This window comes from Homarus americanus, unplaced genomic scaffold (assembly GCF_018991925.1).
Source record: "Homarus americanus isolate GMGI-L3 unplaced genomic scaffold, GMGI_Hamer_2.0 scaffold54679, whole genome shotgun sequence".
In the NCBI taxonomy this organism is placed as follows: domain Eukaryota; kingdom Metazoa; phylum Arthropoda; class Malacostraca; order Decapoda; family Nephropidae; genus Homarus; species Homarus americanus.
This window is the reverse complement of record NW_024722701.1, coordinates 828,524-843,462: the sequence shown is the minus strand read 5'-3', so window position 1 is coordinate 843,462 and position 14,939 is coordinate 828,524. Positions and strand designations below refer to the sequence as shown.

Here is a 14,939-nt window from a genome sequence, read left to right as displayed (position 1 = left end):
TCACGTTACTGTAAACGAATATCACCCTAAGAAAGTGTACGGTGTCTGTCTTGGGATTACTGATTGATTACTGATTGATATTTAATTCTTTTAAGTACTATAATATTATTCTCAAACTGTATTAAGTTGAATTTAAGCTGGAACGCATTTAAAATATATTATATCGGTGTGAGCAAAAACCGCATTGGGAATGAAAAATGACGAAATAGCATTTAAAATTCCTCACCTGTGTTACGCCTTTATGCAGGAGGAAGAAAGAGAAGGAATACAGCAATACAAGAATATATAATACAGTAATATAAAAATACAGTAATACTTATCATTAACCTCAATAATTACAAATACACAAAACATTAGTAATCATATCCGACATACTTACCGTCCATACATACACACGTAAACTCATACATACATGCACAAATGATATACATGAGGATTATGTATATTTGTTTATATATAATACTAACGAGGGGACACCATTGATAAATTATTTAAAGGGTTTTAGTATATGAATAACAATAGTTCTTACAATGATAACAATAGCTTCCAAAGTTACAAAGAGTTCCATTAATAATAAGACTCACGATGAAGAGGAATAAGGGGTTGATATATTAAGGAGGGTAACTGCAAGAATACCGCAAGTCTTATAGCCACAGGTAAGACTGGTGATTGCAGGTAAGACTTATGGCCACATGCAAAGACTTAGGACTTATGGCTACAGGTAAGACTGATGATTACAGGTAAGGTTTATGGCCACTGTTACGAACCCCGCCACCAATTGTCATGATCTACCTACCCAGCACTACGAACCACGCCATCTATTGTCCTGATCTACCTACCCAGCACCACGAGCAACGCCATCTAGGGACGAGACACGAGTATGACTCGTCTTAGTTACCACCCGGGGTTTCCTTCTCCATATCCTGGTTGTTGCGTCACTTCCTACAAGTCTTCTTTGTCAGCTCCAATTCGAGGAGAGAGCACTACACTCGAAGTGACCACAGGATCACCTATCCTGAAACCTACGGCACAGTGACTACCTACCGTCTTCACAATACTCAGCCTTACTCGTCAGCCATCTCAGCTCCGCACTTAAGTATTTGTAATCTTATATTGTCTCCCCCACGTCCACTTGCTTCAAATTATTGTATGTTGTATAAATATGTATATACTGTTAATGTTTAGGTTAAGTTTGGTTAAGGATAAATTATAGGAAGCTGAATATTTTGTTAAGGGATTTATGGTACTTTATTATACACAAGAAAAAACTCGCATCCTTTGTCTACCCTTTTATAGTCCGATTGTCTTTGTTTTTTTGTTGTTGTTGCCTGTTGGGATCTGGGTAGACTTTTAACTATATTCTAAATCCCCAACTCGTAACACCACAGATAAAGACTTATGGGTTTGTGGCTACAGGTAAGACTGGTGATTACAGGTAAGATTTATGACCACAGGTAAAGACTTACAACAGTGCAAGAAGGACATAATACAAACACCACGAGTAAAAGGGGCATAAGTAAGAGTCTTATTCAGGAGCACAACATTGTTACTTCCACATGAACAGGAACGACGGAACAGCAGCACTCTCTTAGTTACGTAACCACACTAAGGAACAACAACATGTGATTCACCCAATACCCAGGCAGGCACAGGTACATAGGTACACCACAACAAGCTTAACATATGAAGAAACTGCTGTTCTAATCACCTTCTGTAGTAACCTAACCTCACCCCGTATGTGCCTAAGATTTAGTTAGGTATAGATGGAGTATTTATTAATTATTATGTTATGTCAAAGAATCACTGTTACGATGCTGTTAGCTGTCATTATATTTATGAATACATTCCATGGTGACCGGTTGTGAGTATTGGTGTGTGTGTGTGTGTGTGTGTGTGTGTGGTGGGGGGTGTATGTGTGTGTGTGTGGGGTGTGTGTGTGTGTGTGTGTGTGTGTGTGTGGGGTGTGTGTGTGTGTGTGTGTGTGTGTGTGTGTGTGTGTGTGGACAGATGACGTCCTAGTGGGTAAGGTTACGTGGCTACAGTTTTCTCTTCCTTTATGTGATAATAATGACAATAATACACAAGGAGGACGATGATAAATACCTTGAGAAGATGGCGTATGTTACGACAGGTGAGTGGAGATGATCCAGGTGAGGTCAGCTGTGTAGGTTGTGGCGGCGAGAGACAGCTGGTTGGTACTACAGACGGTGGTAGTAGTGGTGACTGACTAGCTGTTGCAGGACGTGGAGTAGTAGTAGTAGTGTGTAGGTGGAGACCCAGGTGGTGCGTGGTGGCTGCTACAGGTGGTATGGTCTTGCAGGTGATGTGGCGCGGCAGACGAGGCCCCAAATGGTGCTGGGGTGTGGCTGCTCCTGACAGTGTATTTACAAGTACATTTAAAACCGTTTAATGTTTTGCCGTTTAAAGTTATTATAGCTGCTAACTGTACTTGATATTCTATTTCTTCCACACGAGTGGTTATCTTGACGTGTGAGTCGACGTGGGGTCAGGTGCGACACCTCACTTGTCGGCTGAATCGGGAGTTATTTGTGTCACGGGTTTTCATACCTTTTGGAGCCTGGCTTTACTGAGCACCTGCAACATTTCTCAACCATATAAGAACCTTTGTCTCTTCACTTGTATAGAAGAGTTTATACATAGGCCTCTTCTTCCCCGGGTTCAGTTTGGTAAAGCTATTGCATCAGGTATTATGGTGTGAGGTCAGTTCTCCTCTCTACTGTACTAAGGCGGTCAGATACAGCCAAGTCATCGGTGAAATGACTCGTTATTAACTGTATGACTGGGCAGCTGGAGAGTCCCTACCTTGCTCCCAGCTGTACTAAAGCCGCTGCAAATACTGTCCTGTTGTGATTAGACGATGAGTGAATAGTGGAAGGTACCCACCCCTGGCCACACGTTGCATCTTTCTTCACACCTTTTTGTAATGAGTGAAACTCGTGTAACTAGAAAAGGACTGCGTCGTGCGTCCTGTTAGTACCTGTTTAGAGGATCAGTTTGCAGCCCCATGAAAAGTTCTCCCGAGTTAGCAAAGATAAAACTTGAAATAAAGGTGTCCTCATAGGGTAACAAACCACAGGCGTCAGAGTTAGCGGTTCATGTCTCTGGACGAGTAATTGACTGATACTCATGGGTAAAATGAGACAAGTGATTGGACGAGATTTCACTGACGTCATGGGAAATGGGGATAAGTGATTGGACAGTCAGTCAGTGATATTAGTTTTTTTTGACCAATAGTAAAACTGGGCTCCTTACTATCTACGGGCTAGGATATGTATTAATGAGTATTAGGAGGAGTGTTATATTTGTTAAAGAGGCAGAGGATGTACTGTAATGGGGGCGGTATAGATCAACAACATCATCAAGTAAGAATACGGTTTGGAAAGACTAATAACAAAAAATAAAATATAAACCGTATCTAATCAATAACAAAAGTACTTAACTTTTATAATTAATAACAGTTTACAGTATAATGCTTCAGGGGAACGAGTGGGCGTGATAACCATCTATAAATACAAGCGGGTTCGGCCGGTCAAAAAATTGAACAGCTACCGACCTTAACCCGCGGTACTACTGTCTAATGCAATATAACAACGTAAGAATTATGCACTAGTCGTCAACATATTTTATCACAATCGTCATCAGGACCCGGGGTGAGTTAGGGGAGAGCACCCTGGCAAAAATCTGATAGGTGCATCAAAATGGAAAGGTAAATCTCCTGCTGCTTATGGTGAAGAAGCCTTGATAAACAATGCTTAAGTCTTAAGACGTCCGAGGTGGTTCACGGTGACACATTGACTCTAAGACTTAAAATTAACACATGTTTACCTCTACAACTCGAGAAAAGCCCCGCCCGTCATGGAAGACTGGTCCTCTGTGTAGGGTAAGTCAGCAGGCGCCTCACTCTCTCGACTCCCGCATTCACTCCTCTATCCAAAAAGGCCAATTACTCCATTTTTTTTAAGAGTTAAGATGAGGTAGAAGCAATCTGGTAGCCAATGAAACGAGTCTCCAAATTAATTAAGGCGATTAGTGGAAGTTTGACGGAGGAAAGTGACGTAGCAATACGATGAACAAGAGAAGCACAAGATGCGGAGTTCAACCTCACCAACTTGTCGCTCCAAAAGTGTTTCAGAATCACACGTTACTTCCATGACAGGAGGGATTTTGGCCCAGTCTACAGTGGGTTCAACATCCAAGCTCACAGGAGTACAACACCGCCTCTCAAAAAAATTAGGCAAGAGGCCAATAAAAAGAAAAAAGACAAAAAATGAGCGAAAAGTTGCGAAAAACAATAATTTAGAATGGGAAAATAATCGACAGATGTGCGAGAGAAACAGGGAGAGTTTATAGTGATACACGATAACTAATCTCCATAGCAGGCAGTGAGCGACAGTGCATATCTCAGGGAACAAATGAAGGGGGAACGGCGCACGGTTTTTAGTATAGTGAGGCCGAACGCTACCAACAGTAACAGAGCAGCAACGTACAACTACGCGACGCAGCGCAGGAGGTTACAATAAGAGGACGATAGGTAGATGCTAGCAGGAGAATGAGCAGGAGCAGGAGCAGGAGCAGGAGCAGGGAGGCAGGAGCAGGAGCAGGAGCAATCAAAGCATAACCAGCAAGGAGGATAAAAGCCAAGACAAGAATTAAAAACATTCTAATTAAAACGAGAAAAAGAACGACAGATGGTGAAAGCCAGACACATGAAGCAAAATAGATTCGCACAAGCTAAAGGGGGGTGAGGGGGGAGGGTGCGAGGGGAGGAGAAAGCTAAGAAGAGGTGATGATAGAAGAGGAGAAACAGTACTAAAGGATGTATCAGAACCCTCCAAGAGTCACTGGGAACATTAAGCCGTGCAGTAAAAGGTTCTCCGAGAAGATCGTCTAAAAGAGAAGAAAGAGAAGTGTAAAAAGAGAAGCAACTACTGAGAATAACTAAAAAAAAGAGATATAAAATAGATACTCAAATGGGGAAGAGAAAATATTTAAAAAAGAACATTGTAGTACTAAGATGCTGGTAATGGCAGCATTGGGAGAGAGGAGACTGAGGAGAGAGAAGAGAGGATGTAGAGGAAGCGACTCTAGTACTTCTATCAGCTGGAGAGAAGAGAGAGAGAGAGAGAGAGAGAGAGAGAGAGAGAGAGAGAGAGGAATTTATCTGGAGCGGAGAAGGAGAGCGTGAATTAAGGAAAGCAGGGGGAGGAGGGAGGCCCAGGGGAGGGGGGAACGCAGGAGATGGGGCTGCATTGCACCAGTCCTCCTCACAGAAGCACATGTGACCATGGCCGCTACTTTCCATCATGCACACATGGTCCACCATAAACAGGTTGATCTGCACCCTCCGTGCACGTCCGCCTGATGGACGCGTAGGCTGTGAGAGAGGGAGAGGGAGAGAGAGAGAGGACACCTGTTAGTTAATGTAGATTAGAGAGATGACATAAACTCTCCCACCCAAGACAAACACAAAGAGAGAGAGAGAGAGAGAGAGAGAACACAGACATTCTTGCACTTTATTGTATGTTGTTTATGTAATGCGAACGAGAACGAATGATTGAATGGCTGCGTGAATGAACGTGTGTATGAGTGCTGCTGCCTGGTGGTGTTAATAAAACTTGTTTGTGGGTTGAATGTCTGATTACTTAGATGACGTGGCACGAGGTTTGGTGAGTCTTGTTACCCGGTAGAGGAGAATGTAATCTGCTGCAGCACTGTACGGACCACTCCTGTGTTTGTTTGGGTCGTCGGCACTGAGTAGCAGCTGAGCATTTATAAGATAAGGCAGATCATCAAAATAAAATCATCTCTAGGAACATGATAAAAATACTTCTACCTGCAAAATAAATAAGGTTAGTATTATTTAACGTGGACCCCAGTGCCAAGCTAACGTACACCACATTACCAAGCTAACGTAGACTCCACTGCCAAGCTAACGTGGATCCCAGTGCCAAGCTAACGTACACCGCAGTGCCAAGCTAACGTACACTACAGTGTCAAGCTAACGTACACCACAGTTAAGCTAACGTAGACTCCAGTGCCAAGCTAACGTACACCGCAGTGCCAAGCTAACGTACACCACAGTGCCAAGCTAACATACACCAGTGCCAAGCTAACAGAGGTGGCAATTCCTCAAGATAAAAAGCCGAGTGTCAAGCTAGAAAAAGTGTCAAATCAATTCCTAAATCTAATCCCAGTGCGAGCAACAGGGAATGATTAGTCAAGGTAAAGGTGATCCAGGTGCCAAGGTAAGAGACCTGTTAATGAGTACCAATGTTACCAATAGCTTAAAGCAAATCCGTAATGCCGTCCACCTCACTGCAAAATTGTCGCCAGTATTTCATATAGGTGTCTCAAAAACTGCCCTCCCTCCCTCCCTGCCTGCCTGCCTGCTCCTGAAACACTGGAGTTGGAGGGAGGCAGGAGCAGGCAGGGGAAGGGGAGCGGGGAGCAGGTAGGGAGAGAGGGAGGAAACAGAGGGAGGAGGCAGGGGACAGACAGGGGGAGGCAGAACAGACAAGGGGAGGCAGGGAACAGACAGGGAGGGGAGGCAGGGAACAGACGGGGAGGGAGGCAGGGAACAGACAGGGAGGGGAGGCAGGGAACAGACAGGAGGGAGGCAGGGAACAGACAGGAGGGGAGGGAAACAGACAAGGGGGAGGAGGGAACAGACAGGGAGGGGAGGCAGGGAACAGACGGGGGGGGAGGAGGCAGGAGCAGGTAGGGAACAGACAGGAAGGAGGTAGGGAGCAGACAGGGAGCAGGCAGCAGGGAACAGACAGGGAGGAGGCTGGGGAACAGACAGGGAGGGGAGCGAGGGAGCAGGTAGGGGAGAGGGAGGAACAGACGGGGAGGGAGGCAGGGGACAGACAGGGGGGAGGCAGGAACAGACAGGGGGGAGGCAGGGACAGACAGGGGAGAGAGGCAGGAACAGACAGGGAGGGGAGCGAGGGAGCAGGTAGAGAGAGAGGGGAGGGCAGACAGGGAGGAGGCAGGGAACAGACAGGGAGGGAGGCAGGAACAGACAGGGAGGGGGAGCGAGGGAGATAGGGAGAGAGGGAGGGAACAGACAGGGGAGGGAGGCAGGGGACAGACAGGGGGGGGAGGAGGAACAGACAGGGGAGGCAGGGAACAGACAGGGAGGGAGGCAGGGAACAGACAGGGAGGGGGAGCGAGGGAGCAGATAGGAGAGAGGGAGGGAACAGACAGGGAGGGAGGGGGGACAGACAGGGGGGGAGGCAGGGAACAGACAGGGGGGGGGGAGCGAGGGAGCAGATAGGGAGAGAGGAGGGAAACAGACAGGGAGGGAGGCAGGGGACAGACAGGGGGGGGAGGAGGAACAGAGGGGGAGCAGGGAACAGACAGGGAGGAGGCAGGAACAGACAGGGAGGGAGGCAGGGAAACAGACAGGGAAGGGGAGCGAGGGAGCAGATAGGGAGAGAGGGAGGGAAACAGACAGGGAGGGGAGGCAGGGGACAGACAGGGGGGAGGCAGGGAACAGACAGGGAGGGAGGCAGGGAACAGACAGGGAGGGGAGGCAGGAACAGACAGGGAGGGGAGGCAGGGAACAGACAGGGAGGGGGAGCGGGGAGCAGATAGGGAGAGAGGGAGGGAACAGACATGGAGGGAGGCAGGGGACAGACAGGGGGGGGCAGGGAACAGACAGGGGGGAGGCAGGGAACAGACAGGGAGGGAGGCAGGGAACAGACAGGGAGGGGGGAGCGAGGGAGCAGATAGGGAGAGAGGGAGGGAACAGACAGGGAGGAGGCATGGGACAGACAGGGGGGGAGGCAGGAACAGACAGGGGGGAGGCAGGGAACAGACAGGGAGGGAGGCAGGGCAGACAGGGAGGGGGAGGAGGGAGCAGGTGGGGAGAGAGGGAGGGAACAGACAGGGGGAGGCAGGGAACAGACAGGGAGGGAGGCAGGGAACAGACAGGGGAGGGGGGGAGCAGGGAGCAGGTAGGAGAGAGAGGGAGGAACAGACAGGGAGGGAGGCAGGGGACAGACAGGGGGGGGAGGGAGGAACAGACAGGGAGGAGGCAGGGAAACAGACAGGAGGGAGGCAGGGAACAGACAGGGAGGGGAGCGAGGAGCAGGGTAGAGAGAGAGGGAGGGAACAGACAGGGAGGGAGGCAGGGGACAGACAGAGGGGGAGGCAGGGAACAGACAGGGGAGGCAGGGAACAGACAGGAGAGAGGCAGGAACAGACAGGGAGGAGGCAGGGAAACAGACAGGGAGGAGGCAGGGAACAGACAGGGAGGGAGGCAGGAAACAGACAGGGAGGGAGGCAGGGGACAGACAGGAGGGAGGCAGGGAACAGACAGGGGGAGGCAGGGAACAGACAGGGAGGGGAGGGAACAGACAGGGAGGGAGGCAGGGAGCAGACAGGGGGGAGGCAGGGAACAGACAGGGAGGGGAGGCAGGAGCAGACAGGAGGGGAGGGGAGCAGACAGGGGGGGAGGCAGGGAGCAGACGGGGGGAGGGAGCAGGAGAGAACAGACAGGAGGGAGGCAGGGAGCAGACAGGGGAGGCAGGAGCAGACAGGGGGAGGCAGGAGCAGGCAGGAACAGACAGGGAGGGAGGCAGGAGCAGGCAGAGAGGGGGAGCGAGGGAGCAGGTAGGGAAAGAGGCAGGGAGCAGGCAGGAAGGGAAACGTAAATCAAAGGAACATCACTCAGCATGTAGCAGTGACCTCTCAAGGGGGTAGAATAAAGGTCACTAAAGGTCACTTACTTACTAAAGTCACACGTCATTACCTGTATTATACCTGTAAACGTCTGATGGAGTGTTGAGCGTTATATTAGGTGCAATTTTCATGACTAACCTAACCTAACCTAACCTAACCCACTTTGAGCTGTTGGCCATCTACACTCAATCATGGCCAACACTCTCACCTACCAGCTGGCCATTTACCGAGTGTCATGGTTTTCTCTGCAAATAAGTAAACTGGTCTTCAATCTTCCTCTACCTGACAGTCCCATTATTTACACCTGTACTAATGACCTTCAGGTGCGCTTTAAACCAGGTAATCTGAACCTTAACCTAACCTAACCTAACCTAACACTAATCTAACATCAGAGACCCTAAACTGTGATATGGAATTGCAGGTTGTTAATTGAAGGAAGGAAGGAAGGAAGGAAGGATCACAGACGATTATTCTGAGAGGGCAGGAACGACTGTGTGTGGGTTGGATTTAAAATGTATTGGTATTGGGAATAATTTCTTCTAGTTATTCTGGGAAGGAAGGAGGGAGGGAAGGATGAAGGGAGGGAGTGAGGGAGAGATAGAAGGAGAGAGGGAGGAAGGAATGGAGGAAAATAGGGATAAAGAGAAGGAAGGGTAAGAGAGATGGATGGAAGGAGGAAGGGAGGGAAGGGTAAAGGAAAAATTTGAGAAGAGAGGAGGGAGAAATAAAGGAAGGGATGGAGGAAGGGAGGAAGGAGGGGAGGACGAGAGGAAAAAAGGGGTAAAGAAAGAGAGGGAGGGGAGGAGGAAAGCATGGAAGAAGGAAGGAAGGGAAGAAAAGAGGAAGGGAGGAAGGGAGGAAGGGACAACTTTAGCTGTTACCTCCTGATATAATGTTTTATTATGAACCTGAGACCGGTACCAAGGACCGCCAGAGCAGCAAACAAAATGGTGGTGAAGGGAAAAGGAGAGGAAAGGGAGCAGAGAGGAGAGGAAGGAGAGTTGGGGAAGGGGAGGGGAGGGTAGGGGAAGGGAGGAAGAGGAGGGGAGGGAAGGGAGAGGGAATAACACAGAAGGTGGCTGGCTCCATTGATCGGTTAGGACCTTCCACAATGGCTACGTCTTCTTGAGGGTATCCGAGGGTGGTGGCAGAGTGGGGTGGGTCAGCCGTCGAGAGGGGCGGCAGAGGTAGAGGTTCAACCACAGAGTGAGAAGGAGTGAGAGAGGGAGAGAGAGAGAGGGGGAGAACTTTTAAAGATGAGTGGGGATGAGTGAGAGGAGAAAGAGGGACGTGGATATAAAGAAAGGGAACAGGAGAGAGAGAGAGAGAGAGAGAGAGAGAGAGAGAGAGAGAGAGAGAGAGAGAGAGAGAGAGAGAGAGAGAGAGAGAGAGAGAGAGAGAGAGAGAGAGAGAGAGAGAGAGAGAGAGAGTTACAGTAGAAAGATAAATCTCAACAGGAAGATAAACACAATAAACAGAAGAAACAGTAAACAAGACTGAAGGATAAACGGTAATAAAGAGACCAAATGAGACAAGAGGGTGATAAGGAGGAAAAGAGAGGAGAAGGATTACTTAGAGATGAGAGAAGTGAAGGAGGGACAGTGAGAGAAAGAGGAGGAGATAAGAAGGAAGAGGGAAGTTCCTGAGTGATATTTAATCCCAACGGGTTTATAAGACGATGATTACACACACACACACACACACACACACACACACACACACACACACACACACACACACACACACACACACACACACACACACACCTCTCCCTTTATGAGTGACCTGACCTCTGACCCCCATGAGTTAACCTGACCTAGTGTAGATACAAAATCAAGATGAAATCACCCATTGGCAAAAATTCGAATACATTTGACTTTCCATTAACTGGCTAAGCTCCTGTGAGAAATTCCGACTCTTCTGTGGAACTTAATGATTCCTGATGAAATTCTAATGATAAACTGAACCAGAGGAACAACGGGTAGAGGAGACGATTGAACTTATTATAGGTTATAAGTTACCTCCCACGACCTGACCACCTTGAGAGAGATGGAGGGGTGAGGGTGAAGGAAGGTGGGGTAGATGGAGGGGTAGGGGTAGAAGGAGGGGGAGGGGAGATGGAGGGGGAGGGGGTGAAGGAGGGGTGAGGGGTAGAAGGAGGTGAGGGGGGAAGGAAGGTGGGGGGGAGAAGGGGGTGGGGGGTAGAAGGAGGGGTGAGGGGTAGAAGGAGGGGTGAGGGGGGTAGAAGGAAGGTGGGGGGTAAGGAGGTGAGGGGTAGAAGGAGGGGTGGGGGTAGAAGGGAGGGGTGGGGGGGAAGGAGGGGTGAGGGGTAGAAGGAGAGGGTGAGGGGGTAGATGGAGGGGTGAGGGGGTGATGGAGGGGGGGGGGGGGTAGAAGGAGGGGTGAGGGGGATGGAGGGGTGAGGGGTAGATGGAGGGTGTGGGGGTAGAAGGAGGGGTGAGGGTAGGGTTAATGATCGTGGAGCTGTGAGGAGGAACTGGCTCAGTTCCAAAGGAAATAATGGAACAGCCAGCCACCACAAACCGGCCCTCACCAAAACCCGGCCCTCGCAACAAGCCGACCCTCACCAAAACCCGTCCCTCACAACAAGCCGGACCTCACCACAAGCCGGTCTTCACCACAACCTGGCCCTCACCACAACCTGGCCCTCACCATAACCTGGCCCTCACCACAAACCAGCCGTCACCACCACAAGCCGGCAGTATTAACCTAATTATAAGACACATTTACACACTAATCACTATATCTTGTGTCAACTCTATTATGTAAACAAGGAGAGTTTGTGTGTGTGTGTGTGTGTGTGTACCTTGAAACACGAATCCAGATCTGCCGTCTAAATCATGTTCCTTAAATATCTAAGTTATGGCTTAAAAGACAACAAAAGGTCGATTAATTGTCACCTTTAAACATATTACATAGTTTACCCTCAAACCTCCCATCAAACCATCATTTTCTAAGATACCGTATTACCACTACCTTAAAACATAAAGATAAACCCTTAATTAATCTTCCTTAAATCAATTACTATAATCTACATCAACATAAACTCATTCGAAAACAGAAAATGGATGTAGTAGGGAGGGGGGACTTACGTGTTCCTATGTTCTGTACCAACTTGACACAACACCCATCACAAGAGGCGAATGGTGGACCCTTCTCGGCGGAAAGTGTGAAGTTGAAGGGGTCATCACAGAGCGGGTGGGTCCAAGACGAACACTCATAACACATCACGTTACCTGTCTGGGAGAACACACATATGAGTTAGTATTTCACTCAACCTGTGGTTAATTAGCGCTCTTGAGGTATACATACACATACATACATACATACATACATACATACATACATACATACATACATACATATCAATATCCCCTAAAAAATCTTTAACCATGATCGATTGCAGTGACCACTTACTACAGTGACCACCTTACTACAGTGACCACCTTACTACAGTGACCACTTATTACAGTGACCACCCATTACAGTGACCACCTTACTACAGTGACCACTTTATTACAGTGACCACCTTACTACAGTGACCACCTTACTACAGTGACCACCTTACTACAGTGACCACCTTACTGTGACCACCTTACTACAGTGACCACCTTACTACAGTGACCACCTTACTACAGTGATCACCTTACTACAGTGACCACCTTATTACAGTGACCACCTTACTACAGTGACCACCTTAGTACAGTGACCACCTTACTACAGTGACCACCTTACTACAGTGACCACCTTACTACAGTGACCACCTTACTACAGTGACCACCTTACTACAGTGACCATCTTACCACAACAATATTAACCTAACCTAACCTAACCTAACCTTTAGTACCAGCTGCTACACACCTGTCTAATTAGCGTCAGGTGTGAAGTAATAAACAAACATAATAATTAATGGTGTGTGTGTGTGTGTGTGTGTGTGTGTGTGTGTGTGTGTGTGTGTGTGTGTGTGTGTGTGTGTGAGGCCGTAGTCAGATCTCTTATTGATCTACTGACTGAAAAAGGTTTACAGGTGATAATTTCTATACTAATCTATGTAAGGATGATGTTGTAACCCTTTGAGGATGATGTTTTAACCCTTCGAGGATGATGTTTTAACCCCTTGATGCCAATGTGGTTATTTTTCACTTTAATAAGTATATTTGTCTCAGGAATTACTATATCAGGTTATAATATATTCTTATAATACTATCAGTCACGTCAGGAGTCCCGTCTTAACCAACATTTTTTTTATCTTATTAATATGAAACTTTTTGCTTATTTTCGAGATTTTGTAACTTGTGCTGAGAGCCTTAGTCACACCTCCTGGGGACGACCAACCCTCTGATCCATGACTAGAGCTCGTCTTCTTTTTCCTCCTCTTCCTTCCGGTAGCGAAAACCTGCCACCCTTCCTCCTGAAGAAGACAGTCCTCTCCTCCCTGCTCCTCTTCCTCCTCCTCCTCCTCCTCCTCTGGCTAGTGGAGACCACCCACCCTCTCATCTCTGCTCCTCCTCTTCATCTGGCTAGTAAATGCCTGCTACCCTCCCTCCTGAAGAAGACAGTCCTCTCCTCCCTACTCCTTCTCTTCCTCCAGCTAGCTAGGACCCTCCACCCTCCCTCCTGCAGAAGACAATCCTTTCCTCCTCCTCCTCCTCCTCCTCCTCCTCCTCCTCTTCCTCCTTTCACTTTTCTCTTGAAGAAAAGAAGATGCTTGGGTTAATCCTCTGTCCTCCATGGTAAATAAAGATCATATGAGATGGTATAAGTTGGTGTTAACGTGAGGAAACTGACACGATCCTGTAAACAGTGCGAGAGGAATTTACAGGTGAGTTCAGGAAAGGTGTTTTTGTTTACACACCAGGTGACGCCCTTACTGTGTGGCCTCGCCGTTAATGTGCAGCCTGGTCTTTACTGTAACCTGGCCTCATCGTGGTCCAGGCCTTATTGCAGCCCGGTCTTTACTGTGTGACCCGGCCCTTACGCCTCACGCCCAGCTGTTGATTTTCTTACCTCTGTTATAATTGGTTACTACAGCAAGTCAAATAAGGTGATTGAAAAGTCCCTTCACACCTGTACTAATTAACCCTATAGTTGTTTACACACACACACACACACACACACACACACGCCATAAATAACTACACACAGTAAAGCGTAATAACAGAAATGAATTACAAATGTATGTTATATATTATTTAGACATTATTTAAGTCCCATTCACTCAGATAATTATTCATATCCAAAGGTAAGGTATTTGTTTTGAATAGTAACATTATTCAGAACTGTTGGTTGTTGAAGAGATTAAATACATTATAGGATTTATGAATACATTATGATAAATTGCTGATATTATTATGTGTAGTGTGCAGGTGTGGTGTGTAGGTGTGGTGTGTAGGTGTGGTGTGTAGGTGTGGTGTGTAGGTGTGGTGTGTAGGTGTGGTGTGTAGGTGTGGTGTGTAGGTGTGGTGTGCAGGTGTGATGTGTAGGTGAGATGTGTAGGTGTGGTGTGCAGGTGTGATGTGTAGGTGTAGTGTGCAGGTGTGATGTGTAGGTGTGCTTATTACTATTTCAAGAATGAAGTGAGGATTATGCCTTTATTCACTAACCTGGGTTCCTACCTGGCCAGTTCACCACCTTGGCCTTACTCATGGCTGACCTTGACACACACACATACCCCCCACACACACACTAACACATACACACACTTCCCCACACACACATACACACACACCCCACACACACCCCCCACACACACACACCCCACACACACATTGGCTTACCCCACACACACACACACCCCACGCACACACCCCCCCACACACTCACACACAAGACATCCTTAGAATACGTCTTAAAGGTATTGTTAATAATATAAACACAACTAATCTACATCACTACAACAGGAAGTACAACTCTATCTACTTCAAGTCATTTTATTCTACCGCACACCACACAAGACACCAGAATTTAAATAAACATAGCGAAAAATAGATCATACGTTACATTATTAACTGTTTAGGCGAGTTATCTCTCTCTCTCTCTCTCCCTCTCTCTCTCTCTCTCTCGTATTCTTAAAGACTAGCCAATCCAGTTAGTGAATTACCTTCAAGTCTCAAAGAATCATAAATTTGTGTCAATTTCTCGTAAACTGGATATAAAGGAACGCATGCAGAATGATGACGTCATGCTCAAGTCGTCAGTGCTGCCATCTATAC

At 47.5% G+C, this 14,939-nt stretch overlaps 1 protein-coding gene across 10 annotated transcripts in view; it reads right to left on the bottom strand.

The window, feature by feature from the left end:
- Positions 1-14,939, bottom strand: part of LOC121863034 — a 67,530-nt gene that overhangs the window by 17,329 nt on the left and 35,262 nt on the right. For 6 of the 10 annotated variants that reach the window (XR_006088304.1, XR_006088306.1, XR_006088303.1 and 3 more), the window contains exon 1: positions 2,104-4,975. Coding sequence is in view for 2 of the 10 variants with exons in the window: in XM_042361491.1 (XP_042217425.1) it covers positions 5,313-5,395; positions 11,820-11,963 (227 nt within the window). In the remaining 8 variants the exon portion in view is untranslated. Of the gene's footprint in view, positions 1-226; positions 238-2,103; positions 4,976-5,168; positions 5,396-11,819; positions 11,964-14,939 lie in introns of those variants that run through there. The other 4 variants (XR_006088305.1, XR_006088307.1, XM_042361491.1 and 1 more) reach the window with 3 other exon arrangements.